This window comes from Parathielavia appendiculata, assembly GCF_033297405.1.
Source record: "Parathielavia appendiculata strain CBS 731.68 unplaced genomic scaffold N657scaffold_24, whole genome shotgun sequence".
Lineage (NCBI taxonomy): Eukaryota > Fungi > Ascomycota > Sordariomycetes > Sordariales > Chaetomiaceae > Parathielavia > Parathielavia appendiculata.
This window is the reverse complement of record NW_026944243.1, coordinates 137,957-159,392: the sequence shown is the minus strand read 5'-3', so window position 1 is coordinate 159,392 and position 21,436 is coordinate 137,957. Positions and strand designations below refer to the sequence as shown.

At 57.2% G+C, this 21,436-nt stretch overlaps 6 protein-coding genes across 6 annotated transcripts; 4 read left to right on the top strand and 2 right to left on the bottom strand.

Annotated features, from left to right (window-relative positions):
* Window positions 1-1,327: 1,327 nt before the first annotated feature.
* N657DRAFT_684284 (polyketide synthase-like protein) lies at window positions 1,328-9,334 on the top strand (the record flags this gene model as incomplete). Its single annotated transcript, XM_062796661.1, has 7 exons — window positions 1,328-1,524; window positions 1,581-2,039; window positions 2,098-2,368; window positions 2,437-2,558; window positions 2,621-2,814; window positions 2,879-8,442; window positions 8,504-9,334. The coding sequence occupies 7 exons, from the start codon at window positions 1,328-1,330 to the stop codon at window positions 9,332-9,334; spliced, it is 7,638 nt and encodes a 2,545-aa protein (XP_062643423.1).
* Window positions 9,335-11,739: 2,405 nt separating this feature from the next.
* Window positions 11,740-13,001, top strand: N657DRAFT_649965 (Aldo/keto reductase). Its single transcript, XM_062793834.1, has 3 exons — window positions 11,740-11,870; window positions 11,934-12,052; window positions 12,125-13,001. The coding sequence occupies exons 2-3, from the start codon at window positions 11,954-11,956 to the stop codon at window positions 12,860-12,862; spliced, it is 837 nt and encodes a 278-aa protein (XP_062643422.1). The 5' UTR covers window positions 11,740-11,870; window positions 11,934-11,953; the 3' UTR covers window positions 12,863-13,001.
* A 404-nt stretch (window positions 13,002-13,405) lies between these two features.
* N657DRAFT_581301 (uncharacterized protein) lies at window positions 13,406-14,938 on the bottom strand (the record flags this gene model as incomplete). The annotated part of the gene is made up of 3 exons (XM_062789518.1): window positions 13,406-13,492; window positions 13,550-13,924; window positions 14,078-14,938. The coding sequence occupies 3 exons, from the start codon at window positions 14,936-14,938 to the stop codon at window positions 13,406-13,408; spliced, it is 1,323 nt and encodes a 440-aa protein (XP_062643421.1).
* A 504-nt stretch (window positions 14,939-15,442) lies between these two features.
* On the top strand, window positions 15,443-16,489 carry N657DRAFT_581232 (NAD(P)-binding protein; the record flags this gene model as incomplete). The annotated part of the gene is made up of 3 exons (XM_062789508.1): window positions 15,443-15,952; window positions 16,023-16,245; window positions 16,320-16,489. The coding sequence occupies 3 exons, from the start codon at window positions 15,443-15,445 to the stop codon at window positions 16,487-16,489; spliced, it is 903 nt and encodes a 300-aa protein (XP_062643420.1).
* Window positions 16,113-19,019, bottom strand: N657DRAFT_706794 (uncharacterized protein; the record flags this gene model as incomplete). Its single annotated transcript, XM_062797390.1, has 6 exons — window positions 16,113-16,895; window positions 16,952-17,203; window positions 17,361-18,502; window positions 18,573-18,627; window positions 18,702-18,773; window positions 19,001-19,019. The coding sequence occupies 6 exons, from the start codon at window positions 19,017-19,019 to the stop codon at window positions 16,594-16,596; spliced, it is 1,842 nt and encodes a 613-aa protein (XP_062643419.1). The 3' UTR covers window positions 16,113-16,593.
* A 65-nt stretch (window positions 19,020-19,084) lies between these two features.
* Window positions 19,085-20,537, top strand: N657DRAFT_674762 (NADH-quinone oxidoreductase). Its single transcript, XM_062795775.1, has 3 exons — window positions 19,085-19,460; window positions 19,524-19,613; window positions 19,682-20,537. The coding sequence occupies exons 1-3, from the start codon at window positions 19,243-19,245 to the stop codon at window positions 20,040-20,042; spliced, it is 669 nt and encodes a 222-aa protein (XP_062643418.1). The 5' UTR covers window positions 19,085-19,242; the 3' UTR covers window positions 20,043-20,537.
* The last annotated feature ends 899 nt before the right edge of the window (window positions 20,538-21,436 follow it).

Below are 21,436 nucleotides of genomic sequence, written 5' to 3'. Positions count from 1 at the left end.
ACATACTCAGGGCAACAGATCGGGCAGGCGAACGCGGATCAAGGATGATATTGCCCCAGTGTAACAGTCAGGGGCTGATGTCAGAAACGCCAAATTCAGCTTACTAGCCAAGCGCTTGGTTCGGATCAATGATGCTGCAGGCAGCATGACATTGCAGGAGAAAAAGGACCGGATCGGCAGAGCAAGATACGAGAAAACAGGCAACACACGTAGAACGAAAGAACCGGCGGCCCCTAAAGAGACTGCAGTCGGAGAGTGCCGCGAACGCTGACTGGATTGAACCGAAACATGTTTTTCCTGTGTCTTGAATGATCCATCGAATCCATCCCCCCACCCTTTCAAGCCTCGCCGTCACAATGGCCTCGCCGTCAGATACCTATCTGTGTTCTTGACTGCACGTGTATGAGACAGAAAGACTGATTGCTGGCATCAGTCCAGAGTCCATTTCTCCGTGCACACCCCTCGGGGTAGTCTTCTGGCCGCCGTCCGCATTTGGGGCCCAGCGGGCCGAGACAGAGCATCAGCATGGCCGACGATTAATCAGCTTCCCAACAAAGTCAATAAGCTTTTACCGTCTGGTCTGGTACCATGCAGCTGCAGCACCTTGACATGGTGTTAGTGAGCCTGGAGTTTGGGAACGTTCCCACGACCCACTCATTCATCTACTTCCGCTACCTAGGTAGCTCCGGCACTCTACGACTGTCCGTAAGCACAGCCTGGCGAGCAAACGAGAGCCAATGGATTTCAAAGAAATGGTAGCCTAGTTTGTCCGTGTGTCTCTGATGGGTTCTCAGCCCTGCCGCAGCAACGTTCCGGTGTGTATCCATACCGGTTGGAGGAGCTCCAATTCAGGGGGTCCGCCGTCTCCCGTGTCTTAGAGGCTTTGTTAGGCATGGTTAACCGAGGCCGACGCCGCGCCCAGAGACCGGACCAAAGAAACCCCTACAAGACCATGGAGCTGCCCAGGCGGGCCAAGAATATGGGCAACGGCTTGGCTTGTCGTGATGGTGACTGTTCGCTTGGCCGAGAGGGTGTACGGGAGGTGGTGGAGGTCGTGGTAGTGAACCGCATATTGCATGTTTGGATGCGCCGAGGAGGCTCGACTACATCCATGATAGACCGGTTAGCCATCGGTACGTACTTACAGGATGAAGGCAAGGATGTCTATCAGCGGAGGCAGAGAGACTGAGTCGGCGGAGGAGGCAGGACCGGATATAACATGAAGTCCTTCGCCCGTCAAGTTTCTCCTCAGCCCCAGCAAGGAGATATTCAATCTCATTCCTTGACCCCAACCTCCACGCTTCTCAAGATTCAACACTCACTCATCATGTCTCCCCAAGATACCCCCATTGCCGTTGTAGGCATTGCCTACCGTGCCCCTAGCATTGGAGGGAAAGGGATTTGGGACTACCTGGCCCAGGCCCGGTCTGCCTGGACCACCTTTCCCGAGCATCGGTTCGATGTGTCGGCCTACCGCAAGCCTGGAGCTGACAAGTCGGGCGTCTTCAGAGCCGAGGGTGCTCAGTACGTCACACCAATGCTATATCCACTTGGGAGTAGAATGACTGACCCTGTGACAGCTTTCTGCCGGGGGACATTTACTCCTTCGACGCCGCCTTCTTCAACATGAGAGCTGAAGAGGCCAAGAACGCGGATCCCCAGCACCGGTTGCTGCTCGAGTGCGCCCTGGAGGCCGCCGAGGACGCAGGCCAGACTCTCCTTGACTTGGCCGGTAAGAAGATTGGCGTCTTTGTGGGTGCCGGCCAGCATGAATACTCGGAGCGCCTTGGAGAGGATCTTTTTGCGGCCAAGACCTTCACTGCCACCGGTCTGGCCCCTTGCATGCTCGCCAATCGCATCTCATACTTTTTCGACGTGTATGGCCCAAGTGTGGTGCTGGATGCTGCTTGCGCATCCAGTGTCTACGCCGCACATGCTGCCGTGTCGGCCGTCCGCAACGGCGACTGCGATGCTGCCTTCGTCGCATCCTGTGCCCTCACAGTTGCCCCTGGGGGGTGGCTCGCGCTGGAGAAGACAGGGTGAGTGAACAATCTGACCCATCAATCATCAACGCTCACCTGACAATCAATCATTCAGAGCCCTGTCAGTCCACGGACGCAGCTTTTCCTACGACCACAAGGCCTCAGGCTTTGGGCGTGGCGAAGGCGCTGCCTGCCTGCTCATCAAGCCCCTGGACGCGGCGCTAAAGTCCGGCGATCCCATCCACGCCGTCATCCGCAACTCTGCATGCAACCATGGCGGCAGATCAGAGGGCATCACCATGCCGAACGGCATCGCTCACCGGGAACTCCTCCGCACGGTCCATGCTGCTGTGGGCCTGGACCCTGGTGAGACCGCTGTTGTCGAGGTTGGTGCCATGCCATGCCACCCGAATGCCGTCGCCCTGCCTGGCATGCTGACATTGTGGTTCAATAGGGCCACGGGACTGGTACCGGAGCTGGCGATCCCATCGAAGCTGGCGCATTCACGGATGTTCTCGCCAAAAACAGGACGCCCGAGAACCCAATCTACATTGGCTCTGTCAAGTCCAACTTTGGGTAGCAGATTCTCCTAGCCGAGACTTCTACAACCATTGGAATCCTCTAACACAGTCCTATAGGCATCTCGAAGGAGCTAGCGGCATGCTCGGCATGATTAAGGCAATCTTGATGGTCAAGAACGGGGTTGTGCTTCCCACAGCGGGCTTCGAGACCATCAACCCCAAAATTCCGGACAAGGAGAAGATCGTCGTGCCGAGTGGCCCCATTCCATGGCCGAAGGGCGAGAAGAGACGAGTCATGGTGACCAACTTTGGTAAGAGAAACTCCTTCGAATTTCTTCAAGCAGTGGGTTCATGTTGCTAACGCAAGACTCCCAGGCTTTGGTGGCAGCAATTCCGCAATCATCTTCGAGCAAGCGCCGCAAAGGGAGCGCGATGCCAATGGTCACGCCAACGGCACCAATGGCTCCAATGGCTACCACGTCGCCAACGGGAATAGCACGAATGGCTACACCAATGGCCACACCGATGGCCACACTAACGGCCACTCGAATGGCCATGCCATCTCACTCGCTGACCCTCGCTACCTGTTTGTTCTGACCGCCAGGAACGAGAACAGCCTGAGCTCGTACCTAGCCTCGTTCAAGGACTACCTCGACGAGGCTCCCGAGGACGTCAAGTACCTGAAAAACCTCGCCTACACTCTCGGACAGCGCCGCACCCATCACCCATACCGCGTGTCCGTCGTGGCCGACTCGCTAGACACCCTCTCGGAGAAGCTCTCGCAGGTGAAGCCGGTCAGGGTGAAGGACCGCACCTTTGCCTTTGTCTTCACCGGCCAGGGCGCCCAGTACGCTCAGATGGCGACCGGGCTGCAGCACTACAAGGTGTTTGCCGCCGCCCTGGACCAGGCTGAGTCCCATCTCCAAACCATGGGCGCGAAATGGAGCCTCAAAGAGGAGTTGGGCAACGCCGCCGGCAGCTCCCGCGTCGATGATGCCGAGATCAGCCAGCCGGCGTGTACAGCCATCCAGCTGGCTCTGGTGGAGCTGCTCAAGAGCTGGGGGATCACTCCGAGCACCGTCACGGGCCACTCGAGCGGCGAGATTGGAGCAGCCTACGCCGCTGGTTTGATCTCGTTCCGCACCGCCATTGCCGTCTCGTACTTTAGGGGTCAGGCAGCTGCCCAACTCTGGCGCCAGCAGGCTGGAGTCCAGAAAGGCGCCATGCTGGCTCTCGGCGTTGGCCCTGAAGAAGCCGAAGACCTCCTCCAGCAGCACGCCCAGGGATACGCGACCGTGGCCGCCATCAACAGCCCCAAGAGCGTCACCATCTCGGGCGACCTCGCTGCCATCGCAAACGTGCACAAGGTCGCAGAGGCGAATGGCTTGTTCGCTAGGAAGCTCAAGATCCAGATGGCCTACCACTCCCGCCACATGGAAGCGGTGGCCTCGTATTACCTGGACCAGATCCGGCCCTACTGCGACAAGGACTCCGAGTACCTCGCCTCTGACCATTCCTCGCCTAAGCCGATCTTTGTGTCTTCCGTTACGGGGAGCGTACAAGATCGCGACTCAGTCGACGCGTCCTACTGGGTCAAGAACCTTGTCCGCCCGGTGCGGTTCTCAGATGCCATCAAGGCCGTCTTCACGCCGACGCCTGTCAAGGGAAGCAACAAGACTGAGACTCCCAACACGGTCCTGGAGATCGGTCCCCATGCTGCTCTCAAGAACCCAATCAAGCAGACGGTGGAGATCACGCATCCCCAGAAGGTCTCAACCTTCAATTACCTCCCTTCTCTGTTGCGCGGAACCGGCTCCGAGGAGGCCATCCTCGACCTTGCGGCGTCCCTCTTCACCCTGGGAGCGCCGATCCAGCTCGCTGCTGTCAACCAGACGAGCGTGGACAATGCCGAGGTCGTCACTGGCCTCCCAGGCTACGCTTGGGATAAGTCCGTGAGCTATCAGCTGGAACCGCGGGCGGTGCATGAGAAACTGTTCCCTGGCGAGGCCTACAATCACTTGCTCGGCCGAATCATGATCAGCACTGGTGGCAAGGAGAAGGCATACCGCCAAGTGTTCACGCTGGACGAGGCCCCATGGATCCGGGACCACGTCGTGGCGGGCGCCGTCATCTTCCCCATGACGGGCTACATGTCTTGTGCCATCGAGGCCTGCCGGAGAACCCTCACAACCCCTGCCACCGCATTCCTCGTCCGCGACTTCCACGTCAAGTCTCGTTTGGAGATCCAGGAAGATCAGGAGGTCGACATGGTAACCAAGATCCGTCCTGCCGCAAGTGGAACTGGCGCAAAGTCGTCGACCGCTTGGGAGTTTGAGATCTCATCCTGGCAGGACAATGCGTGGAACATCCACGCCCACGGCCAAATTGAAGCCGAATACAGCGAGATGACGGTCGAGACTCCAACCCTGAGTGCCTCGCTTCCGCTGGTCGACAAGACTGAGGGCCTGGTCGAGCAAGATCTGGCGTACGCCTATGCGGTTGCCGGTGTGCGTGCCACCCGCTATGGTCCGACCTTCCAGAATTCGACGGCCTTCTTCGAAGGTAAGGGGTACACGCTCCTCCGCCACGCCCTCCGCAATCTGGGCGAGGCGCTGGAGGCACCCAACCCGTTCGGCTCGCCCGTCACGGTCGACCCGCCTACCATCGATGGTTTCCTTCAGGGTGGCGGTCCCCTCCAGGTGACCGAGGATGGGCGACGACCAGCGCAGATGCCCAATTACATCAGTCGGTTCCGCATCTCCAACAAGATCCCATCGACCCCCGGGCAGCGTTTCGACATTGTCACGCGCCTGCTCGACTACGACGTCAAAGGCGGCCGCATGAACCTAGGCGTGGCTGCCTTCGCACGAGACAAGGACGGCACGCTCACTCCTGTTGCCGAGTGGGAGTCGTGCGCCTTCCGCACCATTGGCTCCACAGAAGACGAGCTGGATCCCGCCGCTGCTCTGCCCGAGAACTGGAGGTGGGAGCTGCTGCCGCGCTTCGACTATCTCCAGTATGAGAAGCTCGACAAGACTCTGCCCAAGCAGATTTTGAGTGCCGAGGAAAAGGAGCACGTTGCCAACTTGGACAAGGTCGCGTGGTACTACATCAACAAGGGCATCCAGGAGACCGAGGGCGATGACCGCTCCGAGTACCCTCACCACTACTCCCAGTTCGTCAAGTGGGCCAAGCTGAACGGCGGCAACCACAGAGTCGAGCTCGGCGTCAACCTGTCTCAGGAGGTTCTTGATGCCGTACGCAAAAAGGACGCGCAGGGTGAGATGCTTTGCGTCATCGGCGAGAAACTTGCTCCCATCCTCCGGGGCGAAGTCGAGCCCTTGGAGCTCATGCTCGCTGACGGCTTGCTCTCGCGCCACTATGAGGCCGACCCCAGCAATGCCCATCTCAGCAAGGTTCTCGGCGAGCTCGTGCTGAACCTGTCCGACCTGGAGCCAAACCTCAAGGTTCTGGAAATCGGGGCGGGTACCGGTGGCACCACCCTCCCTGTGCTCGAGGCTCTTGCGCGAGATAAGGAGGAGGCTGCCATTCTCAACTACACCTTCACCGATATCTCGTCGGGCTTCTTCGAGAATGCCAAGAACAAGCTCTCCAATCCCAAGTTTGCCAACCGCATCACGTACAAGAAGCTCGACATCTCGCAGGACCCGGTCGAGCAGGGCTTCGAGGCCGAAGAGTACGACGTCGTCATTGCCGCCAACGTGCTGCACGCCACTGAGGATATGGCCGTGACCATGGCCAATGTGCGCAAGGTGCTCAAGCCGCGCGGCAGGCTCTTCTTGATCGAAGGTACCTGGCATCCGGCCGTCCTGCTGCCCTTCTTCCTGCTTCCCGGTTGGTGGTATGCCAAAGACCACTACCGCGACCACGACGCAGGTCCCATGATGCCCAAGCACGTCTGGAACCAGCTGCTGCTTGACACGGGTTTCTCAGGCGTCGACCTCGAAATCCAGGACCGCCCCAACGACCCGACCGCGGGCATCAGCATCCACGCCTCGACCAGGGTGGGCAAGCCCGAGGAGGCCAAGACGGTTACTGTTGTGGGGCCGTTCATGGACGACGAGGAGATCGAGTATGCCACTCAGGTGGCCAACGCCATCGCAGAGCAATACGACATTGCCGTCGAGACTAAGCCCTTCGCCGAGATCGAGGAGTTGGAGTACCCGTACTACGTCGTCATAGACTCGCCGCGGCACAGTCTGATGAAGGACATGAACGAGGAGAAGTTTGAGGGGCTGAAGAAGCTCTTGCTGCATAACAGCGGAATTTTCTGGGTGGTCCCCAACACCGGCCCCGTCGAGGTCAGGTTCGTCAAGGGCATGCTTCGTACGCTGCGGGTCGAGAACGCCGGTGATGCTAAGAATCTGATGCTGCTCGACGAGACGCCGCTTACGGAGGAGGCCATTCCCAGCATCGTCAAGCTCGTCGGGACGCTGCGCGACCCCGAGGTCACGCGGACGCAGGACATGGATTATGTGTACCATGACGGTACCATCTACATCCCCCGCATGCGACTGCTGAGGGATTTCAAGGAGCGGTTTGCTGTCGAGCAGGGCATCTCGTACCGCAAGGAGCAAAACATGTGGGAGGGCGACCGGGCGCTCGAGATGACCATCGACGCTGCAGGCAGTCCCGACTCCATCTACTTCCGCCGGTCCAACGTGCTCCAGGAGCCAGTGGGTGCCGAAGAGATTGTCGTCAAAGTAGAGGCCGCCGGCGTCAGCTACCGCGACCTCAATCTGGTTCTTGGCGCCATCCCCTGGGCCGCGCCCGGGTTCGACGGCGTTGGCACGGTCACCAAGACCGGTGCTGGCGTGACCAATCTGCAGGAGGGCGACCGGGTTTTCTTCCTGTCTCTCGAGGGCAGCGGTTTCTCCACTTACAAGAAGATGCCCGTGTGGCACGCTGCCCGCATACCGGCGAGCATCAGCACCACCGACGCCGCCACTATGCCGCTCGCGTACTCCCTCGCTGTTCTTGCGCTCATCCACACGGCCAGGCTCGGCCAAAACGAGACGGTGCTCATCCACTCGGCGGCGGGCGCTGTTGGGCAGGCCTGTGTGAGGATTGCGCAGCATCTGGGCGCCAAAGTCTTCGTGACGGCGGGTACTGCGTCCAAGCGGGCGTACCTGCACGAGACTTTTGGCATCCCCAAGGAGCGCATCTTCTCGAGCCGGACCCCCGAGTTCCGGGACGCCATCCTCGTCGCCACCAACAACAAGGGAGTCGACGTCATTGTGAACCAGCTCGGTAAACAGCTGCTGACCGAGACGTGGGCGCTGGCCGCCCACTTCGGCCGGTTCATCGAGATCGGAAAGCTCGACGCCTTCAACAACAGCTTCCTTCCCATGAAGACCTTTGACAACAACGTCACCTTCAGCGCCATCGACCTCCGTGACCTTTATACGCATCGGCCTGGTGCGGTCAAGGATGTCTTTGCCGACGTAGTCAAGCTTGTCCAGCACAGGGTTGCCGTGCCGATCAAACCCATCAGCGTGCTGCCTATCTCGCAGTTCTCCAAGGCGCTACAGAAACTCAAGGCCGGCGAGAACATGGGCAAGGTCGTTGTCGAACTCGGCTCGGAGGAGCGCGTCGTGGCCGAGAGCAAGCTCCGTCCGACGAAGGTCAGCCTCAGGCCGGACGCCACGTATGTCATCACCGGCGGCACACGCGGTATCGGGCTCAACCTCGGCGTGTGGCTGATTGAGCATGGGGCTAAGAACATTGTTCTGCTCGGCCGCAGCGGTGCCTCTGGGCCCGCGGTACAGAAGGTGCTGAAGCAGTATGAGAACACCGACGTGACGATCCGCGCCTTGGCCTGCGATGTCGGCAACTATGGCCAGATGGAAATGATGGTCAAGTCCATTGCCGACATGCCACCCGTCAAGGGCGCCATCCACAGTGCTCTTCTGCTGAGCGTGAGTAGCCCCATCGACTCTCTTCCGCGCCGTCAACTGACTGACATGTTGATGCTTGTAGGACAAACTGTTCGAAAACGCCACGTTCGCCGACTGGGAGATCATTTGCAAGCCGAGAGTCGACGCCGCGTGGCATTTGCACAACCTCCTCCCCAAGGACATGGACTTCTTCATCGGACTGGGCTCCTTCCTGGGCGACACGGGCAATGCCGGGCAGGCCATCTATGCTGGCACAGCCGTCTTTTACCACGAGTTCGCCAAGTACCGCCGGTCGCTCGGGATGCACACCATCAGCATCGCGCTGCCGGTCGTGCTCGACGTTGGCTACGTGGCCGACAACAACCTGACCGACATCCTCAAGCAGACGCTGGGCGCGACGCTGACCATGGCCGACATCCGCACGCTCGTCAAGGGAGCCGTCATGGGCCCCGACAGTCCGTTCCACCACGACGGCAAGGCGCTCGCCTTCCGCATGTTCCTTGAGGGCCAAGCCGTCACCGGCGGTGGGCCGTGGACCTTCTTCCATCCTGTGCACGCCAAGGAGAGGCTCAAGGCCGAGCGGGCCAAGAAGAAGTCCGGAAAGGGTGGTGCTGGCGGTGCTGGCGGCGACGTGTTCACGGGCAGCTGGACGGCCGCCGATGATCCGCTGACGGGCTTGACCGAGGCATTGCGGACCAAGGTCGCGGCGATGACGATTACCGATATTTCTGAAGTCCAGGGCGACACGCCGCTGGCGGCGCTTAATTTGGACTCGCTGGTTAGTGTGGAGCTGAGGAACTGGATCCGCCGCGAGACTGGTGTGGAGCTGTTGTTGAGTGCCATCACGCAAGCCGAGAACCTGGCGGCGCTGGCCGCCGAGACGCTGGCCCAGAGGAACGGGGCTGCAAAGTGAGCTGTCTTTCTGTAATATACTTGATTAGTTAGAGGACAGTTCTATGTTGAGTGCGTCTGTTTTCCCTAGCGTCGCCGAACCGTCATCCAGCCAGTACACCACACGGCAAATTGTAGACGTACACAGAAAAACAACGGTACAAGCCGGAGCTAACAGGCGGCATCGATTCCCAGCCGGTATGTACGCTGGGACGAAGGAGGGAGGCGGACTGGGAAGCTTGGAAGATCGGTTATATGCTTGGAGTTTTGCTTCTTGAATCGTGCACGGGTTGGGCTTGCCTGCAAATGGGGACAGGTAATTAAAGTCGGCCGGGGTGCTCTGGTTATGTATACCAGCCAGCCGCGGCTCAATTTTCCGTCGGTCATGGTCGATGCCTGTAGACTCTTCCCCTGGACAACGGCGCCTGAGCTGTAGTCCTCGCGGCAGAACAGAGAGAAAACGAAAGTAGACATCACATCACCTATAGCCGTAATATGATTACTTTCTGCTAGAGTACCGTCTCATATCTTAGAAGAAGGATATGAACGAAGAAAGGTTTGAAGAAAAGAACCGAGGCAGAAAGGAGAGATGGTGGCAGAAAAGAAAGGAGAAAAGTTGAGGGTAAAAGGGAAAGAAGAAGAAATGAAGAAGAACGGTAAGAAGGAACGAAAGTGAAGCACTTTTCTCTCTTTCATTCCTCTGTGCTATTAGACGCACCAGCGTCGAATCATCAGAGACACTCCAAATCCAAGATCGCGACATGGCAGTCAGATGTACTTCATCAACCGCGGCAGGTCGTTAAAGTAACTGGAAAGCAAGACGATGTAGTGACGGCGGTTGTAGATGGCGGTGCGTCGCTGGCCAGCCTGCCGGTCACGGTTGACAACGATGATCGAATGTTGCAAAACTGATGGGGTCGAAATATGAGAGCTCAGCAAGCAGACCGCGGCGATGCGACTTGTAGTATAGGGATCTGTACCGGTGACGACGACAACCGTTGTGAAGGAACATTGAAGGTCACGGTGGATATGGATGGATGGAATTTATTTCGCCCGGAGGCACGAAGCCTAAAGGGCCTTGGCACGCTAAGTACATCCAATTCGTTGACGTTCAATCATCAACTCGTACAAGTCCTCTACTCTCTCCCCGTTTCTCACGCCACCTATTGCCTCTTGACTTAGTTCAGCAGATCGACTTGGAGGCTGCGTTCTCTAAGTGTTCAGCGTCCTATCTTCAGCAGCTAAAGCGGGATCTGCTGGCTGAGGCTGTGTAGTGTTAGTGGGGTTCCGCTACTGTGATTGTGTCCTTACCTCGTTGTCCTTTGCGCTGCCGCCTTGGCCTCTAGGCCCAAAGTAAAGTTGGCTTCCGCTGGGATCCACAGGAAATCGACTGAGTTCCCTCTTTCTTGGTGTAGTTTAGCCAACTCGTAAATTTGTCGTATAGTGCCTTGGCCAGACTGTTGTCGCGGTTGCCTAATTGCTGCTAGCGCTGACTGGTTCCTGGTGACGATGGTGATGTGCCTATGGCAGGCGTTGGCCGGAATCTTCTCCAAGGCCATTGCGATGGCTGCTAGTTCTGCTGTGTATGGGTTCTGCTCCTCCCTCGTGCCAAGGGTTACAGCAAATCTTGTCACGGTCTCGCTGGTCCTGTTGAAGAGAGTGTCTCGTGCGATGCCACCAACACCGACAATGCCTTTTTTCACGGATGAGCTGGTTGCAATCACGATGCCCATGGCTCCGTTGGCCATCTCGGTCGCCTTCTTTCGGTCAGCTTCGATCGTTGGCAGTTGGCCCCGCCGTCGCGACTTCCAATTCTCGAGCGCACGTGTTCCGGTGATCGCGTGCCGAACTCGTCACTCATGCCCTGGCCGCGCCCTCGGGCTGACCCAACACTGTTCATTATAGTGGACCTCGGGCAGTCTCAAGCGAGTTTCTTGTTCGATTTTTGGTCGTCCTACGGATTCTTCAAAGTTAGGATGAAGCTTGACTCAAGATTTTGATGATGTCACTGACTAACCATTCAGTAATTTACACGCAGAGCAGAGAGAAAGAGGTACTGTCTTTCTTCATTCAACTCGGTTATCACTAGCAGCAAAATGCCCCTCCTGATTGCTTTGAGATTTGCTTGTATCATCCATGCTTTCCGCTCGACGGGCGTGCCTCAGACAGTCGACCCTTGCTAGCAAGAGCCGAAGTGGTTGAGAAAAGGGGGTATTGTACGGATGTCCCTATCAAAAGTTTCACCACACCGCCTATTTACTTTACTGGCCATAGGAGAGTTCTCTGCAAAGCAGAACCACTGTGATTTTAAGGCGGTGAAGCAAGACTTTTGGTAGGAACCTCCGTACACGTGTCAGGTCTTGGCAGAGTTGGCCGCGCAAGGCCCGTAAAAACTCTTGTCTTGATCTTCTGATTTCCTCTGGTGTCCTTCAAATGCGCCATCAGGCCATTCTGAACTCCTGAACAAGAAACTACCAGCATCCAAAATGGCGCCACTTAGCATCGACACTACGTTCAAGTTGCTCAGCGGTTACGAGATTCCCAGACTAGGATTCGGGGTAATTACGGCCACGCAACGAGTGGCGATGTGACACCGCTGACCACGAGACCTTATTTTCCAGGTTTATCAAGTGTGAGCGCCATGATGTCTCACCGAGCAAACCAGGCTGAATTCGTCGCCAGGCCGCCAAAAGACACAGCACGATGCCTTACTGAAGCGTTTGACGCCGGGTATCGCCATGTAGGCGCACTCGGTTTGCCCAGTTTGAATCTTGTTGGAATTTACCATGCGACACTAACACACCCTGGCCAGATTGACTCGGCGGCGTCGTACAGGAACGAAGGAGCCTGCGGGGAGGCCATCCGCGGTGCCTCGTCGATACCCCGCAGCCAAATCTTTTTCACGTCCAAAGTCCCGCCCCGAAAAATGGGCTACGAGGGCACAATGGCCCAGGTGGACGACACCCTCGCTAAGTCCGGCCTGGAGTACATCGACCTGATGCTGCTCCATTCCCCATACGGCGGCTCCACCAGACGGAAGGGCTCTTGGAAGGCCCTGGTCGAAGCGGTAGAGGCCGGTAAAGTGCGCAGCATTGGCGTTAGCAACTACGGCGTGCACCACTTGGACGAGTTAGACCGGCATATCGCCGAGCTAGAGCAGGAACGCGGCGGCAAGGGCAGAGGCGGTGTACTTAGCGTTGGTCAGTGGGAAATCCATCCCTGGTGTCCGCGTAGGGACATCGTCGAGTGGTGCAGCAAGCGGGGTGTCGCTGTTGAGGCATACTCTCCCCTGGTGCAGGGTAAGCGGTGGGGCGAGCCCGTCACAAAGAAGTTGGCGGACAAGTACGGGAAGAGCGAGGCCCAGATCCTGATCCGCTGGAGCCTGGAGAAAGAACTGGTCCCGCTGCCCAAGAGCGCCACGTCGGAGCGCATCCGGGAGAATGCCGACGTCTACGACTTTGAGCTCATTCCTCAGGAGGTGCAGGAGCTCGAGACGGACGAATACTCGCCCGTGTGTTGGGATCCTACCACTGCGTCGCTGGACGAGTGAGCTGGAATGGGAAGACTCGGTATTTCTACTTCGCTCATCTGGTTCGTACCATATGGTCGACTGTCCAAGTACAAAAGTGAGATGCGTACGGACAAAGATCAGCCCATTATAACAATTGGATGTCTTGCGTATCACAGACTAATCGTTTGTTACCAAGTAGAAGAATGATGCTTCGTGATCCTCGTGGTCATTGTGATCTTATAGCCCCGCTAACAAGGGGTTCTAATCACATGCGAACGGGAAGGAGCATGAACATTGACTGCAAGCAGGGACAAGTGGACATGAGTAACGTCCCTTAGAACCGCAATAATCAAAGTCGGATCAGCGAAATTCTTTCCAGCACAGTCTAACCACCTAGCACATTGTGCCCTCATGTCAGGTGAAGCAGCAGAGCGCTGCTGCCGAGGCGGCTCTCGGAGTTGCCCAGGCAAAGTCCAAGACTGTAAGAAAAGCGTCCTGTAATTACATGTAGGCAGTGGCAGGCGACTCCGAAGGCATAACCGGATCTACTGCATGTCAAGATCATTCAGATGCTCCGACCCCCTATTCTCCCCCCTTCTCAAATACCCACTGCTCAACCCTCTCAACCCCACAACTAATCTCCGCCACCGCAACCGCAAACTCATCCACCTCCCCCGGAACCGCCGCATCAAGAATACGCCAGGAATCCAGCCCCTGCATCATCACCCACGGCGACAACAGCTCCTGCTCACCACCATCGCGAGCTTGAGGAGCATCATCCCCCCGTTCCCGAATTTTCTGCCCACCCGGATCCCGGCCGCGGCGCAGTGCCCTGGCCCAGGTATAGCACTCCCTTGCATCCCACAGCCCGCTCTGTGCGGTATAGGCGATGGCGCCGGGGCAGACGGACCACCCCCGCCTGAGGGTGTTGTAGACGGCCTGCATGAAGATGGAGGCGATGTAGATGCGGCGGATGGACTCGGATAGGAGCCAGGCTTTGTGGAGGACTGGCGGTGGGGCGGAGGGCGGGACGGAGAATGGATTGTTGGTGGTCGTGGTCACCGTCATGGTGGACGACGTGCTGGCGCTTTGACTGAGGACCTGCCCGGTTAGGAAATTGTTCGAGACGTCGTTGCTGCTGTTGGTTGGGAGGATTCGAATAGTAGCGGGTATAGAGAGCCCGGTTCCCTCCGTAGTTGCTGCCAGTGCCTCGGTGTTTGGGTTCGTGTTGCCATCCAGTGTCGTGGCAGCCACCAGGTCGGCAGCGGCGTAATCTAGCTGAGCGCTCTCGATCATCTGGTTGCTCCATCTATTCAGAATATCCATATGGCTCTCGGCTTGGACGCGGGCGCGGATATCGCCGTCAAATAAGCGTATCAGTTGGTAGATGAACAGCGCTTGGGTGCGAGCGAGGTGGATGCACGTATTAAGAATGAAAGCTGAGGAGATCCCGTCCACATCCTCTTGGGTCTGCGATATCAGCAGCTTGTTGACGCGGCTCTCGATGACCCGCAGTGCTGTCGGTTTCGCGCTGGGAGAGGCTGCGTTGTACGCTGCCAGCGATGTGTAGGCGTCCTCAACGCACTCAGGAGTGTATCCTTCATAGGTGAGCCTGTGCATAATGGGACTATGCCCGTCCCGCACCCAGTCATCCGCCCAGCGTTTTAGCTTGCTGATGAAATGCGGCAAGGACTTTTCGCTCACAGGGAGCTCGTATTGGGGCGTAGCCCACCCGTGTTGACGTATCCAGGTTTGGGGGTGCAGGAACCATCGGCTGCTGAGAGTGGTCTCGATTACATCTGTGAAGCTCACGTGGTTCCCTGGTTCCTGAACCGCATCAGCGAGAGGAGGATACGTAGGACTCGAGCACGTCCCCATCAATAAGGCCCTGTTCGAAGCCCTGTCGCTATCTCGTCCCACTTCTGCCGTATCAGGTGCCGCGACAGTGGGCTCGGATCCATCTCTGAATATCAATCTTGATGGATATACGCAGCGCATGCCCCTTTCCCGGCAACGCAAGCATGAAAGACTTGTCCTGTCGCATTTTCGCTTCGCTTTGGCGCACTGGATGCACGTCTTGCGCGGCCGATGAATCCGCGAGGGGAACGAGGTCATACCGGTGCTGGGCCGTCTCGCCGTCTGTGAAGTCATTGAATCCGACATTGTCCGTCTCACTCGAGTCCAAGACTTGGCCAAGGTGGTGTTGATGCGGATTTGGCTGCGGGTGAGACTGGCGATTATTAAGGCCCTGCGGGCGAGACTAGCCTGTTCTGGCCCTTAGTCAGCTCTGTGTCCTGCCCAGGCTGCCCCTTCATTAGTCAGATTGCGGATGATGAGCGGATTTGACTCCCTTGGTGCGGGAAACTTGGGGGCTAATTAGCAACTCAGGTTTGAAGGGACCTATTGAAGGTAACCGCCAGGCTTGGTACCTTATGATGAAAAGAGCAGAGTAGGCCGGGAGTACATAAAGGGATTCGAGCTCCCTGACCTTGTGCACTGTTGCTTGCATCTCGCAAACAGTCCTGATAGTCCGAGACAACCGTATCCGTACAGCAGTGCAATATTGAAGTCGTCAAGCTCTTCCCTGGTCTACAAAGTTCATTCTTCACAGTTCAGACCATGGCGCCCTCCAGCATCACCCTGAACGTCCCTTACATCAAAACCCTCCATAAGAAGCCCTATCCGGCCATCTCGCCTTCGCGGCCAGAACTCAGCCAGGCAGGCCGAACTGTACTCGTCGTCGGAGGCTCAAGCGGCATTGGATTTGCCATAGCCAAGGCCTTCATCCAGGCCTCGGCATCCCGCGTCATCATCACCGGCCGCCAACAGAACCGCTTGGACGATGCCGTATCTCGCCTCCGTGCCGAAAACGTCGCTGGAACCGTCATCAACGCCCTGGTGACCGACATGTCGGATCTCGAGTCCACCGAGAAGCTGTGGAACGCCTTTCGGGACACCGGCGTCGTCATTGACGTCCTCATCCTCAATGCCGCGGGGTTCGGGAAGGAAGGACCGATTCTGCAAGCTGGGTTGGAGTCGACCTGGGCTGTCTTCGAAACCAACGTCAGGGGCCTGCTCGATTATGCCGTGCGCTTTCACCAGCAACCAGAGGGGAGGGGCGAGCCTAAGGTAAGCTTCCCAAAGGCAGCCGTCCATCTGCACGAACGGCCGACTAAATTGGCAATCTGAAAAACCTCAGTTTCTCGTCAACCTGTCGAGCAGTGCTGCGCATAACCTCACTACAGATAACGCCTCTCCCACATATGGCCTCACTAAGAATTCTGGGACCCTCTTGATGCAGATGATCGCCCATGGCACGGACCCCAAGGACATGCAGATCATCAGCATGCATCCTGGAGGAGTCCTGACCGATGCAGCCAGAAGCGCCGGCTATGACGAGACAACCCTCGACTGGGATGATGGTAAGCGAGCCAAATCCCGTTTCCATGCCTTTGTCATGACGTGCCTGGCCATGACCTGACCCGCATGACTACAGAGAACCTTCCCGGCCAGTTTGCTGTGTGGTGTGCGAGCAAGGAAGCCCAGTTCCTCCACGGACGCTTCATCCCCGTCTGGTGGGATGTTGATGAGATCAAGACGGGCGAGGTTCGCAGGCGGATTGAGTCCGAGTATCATTTCTTGAGAGTCGGGATCGTCGGTTTGTAAAAAGTATTCCTTGGCCTTGTCGTTTCAAATGAATCTCTGTTGTTGGCTTAATCTCCATTTGTGGTTGCGAGTTTCACCCTGCCTTTTGTGCGTGCAGAGTCCAGTCATAGCCCCCGCAGTTCCCGCATCAGATCATACAACTCTTTCGTCGATTTGTGACCGATGCGCTGGTAGAAGGGCGATGAATCGTCCTTCCCTGCTGCAGAGTGCTTAAGAAAGGCTGAAGCAAGCCAGCCAAGCTCGTCACTGTGCCGTACGAACCCGCTCATGCGTACCGTTTCGTCGTCCAGGTGGCTTAGGGTCTCGCGCCCAAGCTCCTGCCATCTATCTGTGGCACGCTGGAGAGAGGGGATACATGTTTGTAGAAGGGAAACCCAGCGAGCGGTGCCGATCATTGTGTGGAGAGCTACAGAGAAATGTTAGGTGACTGAGGAGATCCAACGTACGAGAAAAGGGTCTGACCAGCGATCATCAGGTGAAGATCGAGCAGCGACAGGCATCTCAAGGGGAACCCCTTGGCTCCCAACCATGACTCGGCCATCAAAGCGTCCACGCAGTCGCGCAGAGAGGCTGAGCGAAGCCAGCCATGTTCCCCCACGGCAGCTAAAGCCGACTCGAACTTCACCGCATCATTTGCCTCCCACAGTTCTGGTAGGCACGGAAGTGACCCCGTCAACTCGTGGATTGTCATGGAACATGGTCGGTGTTGTATCCCTGATTGTTGCCAGTCGCCGAGAGCTGTCCACATCGCGATGCTGGCCAATTAGCGAGATAGTCGATGAGATTGGGTGCTTGAAAGAGAACACGTACCGAATCCTTGTCTCATCCCTAACAAACCTCTCCCAATCCACCCTCCCAGCGGCAACACCACAAGGTTGGGAATGCCTCGCACTGGTAAGCTCCAACCTCCTGACCGCATCAGCAAGAGTGCCCCTAACCCGCCACGCCCTGCTCCGTGCGTCGCCTGCATTCATAAGAAACTCGGCGCCCTGAATCAGCAAAGCAGCCTGCAACGTCTGATATAATTCCGTCTCGTGCTCATGAGCACGGCCATCCGCCGCACCATCCTCTCGAACCCCACCCTGAGAAATAAGTTTGAGCAATGCCTCAAGCTTCCCAAACACATACCCCTCGACAATGCGAAAGAAGGTTCGCACCGCAAGTACCGAGTCCCGCGGCGGGGAATAAAGTGAACCGCAGAGAAAAACGACAAGAAGCAGAGCCGGAGCGGCGGTCTCGACGCTGAAGCTGGGGCGGTGGACGAGGGGCATATGCAAGTGCGTGTATCGGAAGTAGGTCGGGATGAAGACCTCGCGGTTGGGCCGGGTGAAGACCTGCTTGGCGAGAGTCGCGTCAAAGGTGCCATTGTAGGATGGATCTGTGGTTGTCAAGGTGACGTGCAGGCGCTCAAGGTCGGTAACGATGGGTTCGAGAGCTGGGTCCATGTCCTCCTCTATACTGGGAATGGAGTAGGGGATTTGGGAGAGGGAAAAGGGGCTGGGGTCGGCAAAGGGATCGGTGTCCGGTGGGCCAAAGATCCAGGAGAAGAAAAAGCCCTCTCCCGACGTGGGAACTGGATCTTCTTCGCCGGTGACAGTCTCTGGCTGAGGCGTGATGCTTGCGTCTTGGAACACCTCGACCATTGAGTCGGCATCGGGATTGGTGAGACTGAGAAGGAAAGACACAGGAGTTTTGGTGTCGCTATCCTTGCTTGGGGCGCTTGCTACCGATGGTGTTCTGCAAGTGGTGGTGCGTAGAGAGTTGGTGCTGTCTTCCACGGTTTGGGAGGGCGCTATTACAGTCGCATTGCTGCTGTTTTCTGGTACCCTAGTGTAATTGCATGTCGCTCCCCTGCGTGCCTTGCATCGGGAACAGGGTGCATCGCCATCACATGAGAGTTTGCTGCGGTAGCAAGAGTCACACGCGCTTGGCTTTTTCCCTCGTTTGGCTCGAGGGGGCTCGTCATGGTTATTGTTGCTCGGGCAGCTGGGATGGTGCTTGCGCCAAACATCCCTAAGTGATAGTCAGCAACGCCACAACCAAAAGTTTCGCATATAGGCAAGGCACAAGAGGATATATGTACCTCCGCTTAAATACTTTCCCACAGTACTGGCATGTGAACTCTTCAGACCCTAAATCTAAGAGGCAGTGTCATTGTCAGCGTGGGCGAAGATACGCAAGGTCGTCCAGTAGCCAAAACAAGGGAGATTACGGGTTGCTTGGTGACGGCGCAGATGACTGCTGTGTTTATATTGCCTTCCGCAGGTCGAGCAAGCGAAACCCACTGGCGGGCGAACTATCATGCTGCCAGTTGTTTCACGCGACCCAGAAAGTGAGTGAAGGTGGGATGAATCCGAGAAGTGGGAATTTGCCGAATGCAGGTCAGGTCTTTTATTGGGCTCAGAAGCCTTGTGGGGCCGGGGTCGGGAAGTGACGGGCCTTGTATAAGTCGGAAACAGAAAAACATCGCACTGTGTTGTGTCGTGTTGAGACGGCAGGCACGCACAGTACAAGCTCGGCTTCGGCACATGACCGAACGACTCTTCGTAGAGCTTTCCCAATCGGGCAATCCGCCAGTTCCCGAGACACCGAGCAGGAACGGATGTAAGAACGTGTTGACGGTTCCAATCAGGGACCATTTCCACATTGTCCCGTCCTGATCTGTTTCTCGAGTGCTGCCCCCGTCTCTCACTGTCAGGTTTTACTAGAGATCTGGTCTCAAATCAGAAAGGAAAGTGATTAGAACGGACAATATGCGCCCTCCTACATCCATCAACCATATCAAGCATGCGGTGCCAATAGCGACTGGGAAGATTCCCCTACAACTTGTTTCCGCTGGCTTCAACCGAGCCTACAGCTCGGGTTCTGAGCGACCTTCAACCGCGCGGCGCCCGCTTCCTCCTCGTCCCGTCCGCCCAACAACTGCCCTGTCGACAGAACGGGCACCAAGCTCGGTAGTAGAATATGCGCTGTGAGAATGCTTGCGCCCGCCGAAGCCCCTTTCGACGCCAACATACAGACTGACACGTCCCAGGACAACGCTGGACGCCCTCATCAACTGGGGCCGACAGGGTTCCCTCTGGCCTCTGACCTTTGGTCTAGCTTGCTGCGGCATAGAGATGATGTACGTAGCACATTATCCTCCCCTTCCTCTCCCATATGATGTCCAACACATTCACCCCCCTACCTTAGGCACGCCTCCATGCCCCGCTACGACCAAGATCGCATGGGCATCATCTTCCGCGCCAGTCCCCGCCAGTCCGACGTCATGATCGTGGCCGGGACCGTCACCAACAAGATGGCGCCCGCCGTCCGGCTCTGCTACGACCAGATGCCCGACCCGAAATGGGTCATCAGCATGGGCAGCTGCGCCAACGGCGGCGGGTACTACCACTACAGCTACTCGGTCGTCCGGGGCGTCGACCGCATCATCCCCGTCGACGTCTTCGTGCCTGGGTGTCCGCCCACAGCCGAGGCGCTGTTGTATGCCATTTTCCAGTTGCAGAGGAAGATGCGCCGGACCAAGGTCACCAGGATGTGGTATCGGAAGTGATTGGGAGTTCAGGGAGGGTTTCTTGGATTATTGTCGTTTTCTCGTCTGTATCGCTCGAGTAGTGCTGGTCCTGACGCGATGTTTCAAGCTTCCCGGTGCGGTGAGAGGGGCAAACGGGGCACATCTTCGATTTTGTGTTGGTGGCGGGTGGCCCAGGTGGTTGGATGTTAAGGAAGTTTGGTTTGTTCGAAGTCGTTTGCCGCGCAAATCTTGTCGTCCTTGAGAAGCAACATCAGGGAGGGCATGCTGCTGCAGTGGTGATATCTGCAAACAGCAGCCCAGGTACCTGCCCATCCGGTTCCCATCCGTTCTTACTGACCGGTTCCATTGTTCCAATTAGGGATGTGTGCGCGGGGCGGATGACGCCGATGTTTGCCGGGAGGGACGACGCGATGGCCGTGGCCCGACAACTCTCGGGCGATGTGTCCCATCATGGAAGCCAATGTGTGGACTTGGTTTCTCCGATCTAATAGTGCAGTTCCAACACGTGCTACCCGAGGCTTGATCCCGGCTCCTCACTCCGATTGGTATAAAGGCTGCTATACCGGTTGCCCATAACCAGGCTCTCGGCGCTCCTTTTCACTTCTTCTCCCTGCCACGCAACCAAGCCCATCCGTTCTTGCTTTGCCAGCGGGCTCTGGACTCTTTGGTCAACTTCCAGGGATCGGGAAGGTCAACGTAGAACCAAGCGAGTCCGTTGGGTCCTTCAACTAGCTGCTTCAGGGGTTGTAAGAGCTCCGTATGGGCTCTGTGAATCATGTTCCCCTTGGCGGCCGTGAGAGTGGAGTGTAGCGTTCATCGTAATCTTCTACCCCAACCAGTCGCTGTGTGAATGTCACCCCCTTGACTTTTTCCCAAAAACAGTCGACCGTTTCTCGCCGGTCCCGGATCGCAGAGTGGTCTGTTCGGGGCCAAGTGGGGGGGAGGTAAAGGGGTAAAAAGGGGGTGGGGGGAACAGCTCGAGGAAGCGAAGGTAAGCAATACAGCGGGTAGGAATAATTTCGCGCAAGAAGTGGGACGCGGCAAGGCGGTCGATCATATGGGTACATGGAGTCGAAGGGGGGATCGCCGGGCCTGGGACCCCCGAGGCTGGGATCCGGATTTGGTAGCCGGTAAAGCGGGAACATCTCAGAGTCGTGGACGATGAAACGGTTAGCCCGAGAAGAAGACAAACTGGGCGTCTTGAAGCCAGGCCCGCCTCATTCATGCCGAGGCGGCTGCTCTGCTATACTCAGCCAACCAATTCGTTCCCTACTACACAGTCCCTGGATCGCTGGAACCACTACTTGCCCTCACGGCACCGGCCTCGTCGTCCCTCACCAGTCTCATGATTGTGCTCTGCCAGGTCTCTTGCCTCCATCCTCGCTCGGACCGATACTGTAACAATTCCATCG

Coding starts and splice junctions, on each gene's coding strand:
- N657DRAFT_649965 (XM_062793834.1), top strand. CDS start 11,954: ATGATGTCTCACCGAGCAAACCAGGCTGAATTCGTCGCCAGGCCGCCA. Junction 12,053..12,124: donor TTGACGCCGGGTATCGCCAT/GTAGGCGCACTC, acceptor CACCCTGGCCAG/ATTGACTCGGCGGCGTCGTA.
- N657DRAFT_674762 (XM_062795775.1), top strand. CDS start 19,243: ATGCGCCCTCCTACATCCATCAACCATATCAAGCATGCGGTGCCAATA. Junction 19,461..19,523: donor TCGGTAGTAGAATATGCGCT/GTGAGAATGCTT, acceptor GACACGTCCCAG/GACAACGCTGGACGCCCTCA. Junction 19,614..19,681: donor TGCTGCGGCATAGAGATGAT/GTACGTAGCACA, acceptor CCCCTACCTTAG/GCACGCCTCCATGCCCCGCT.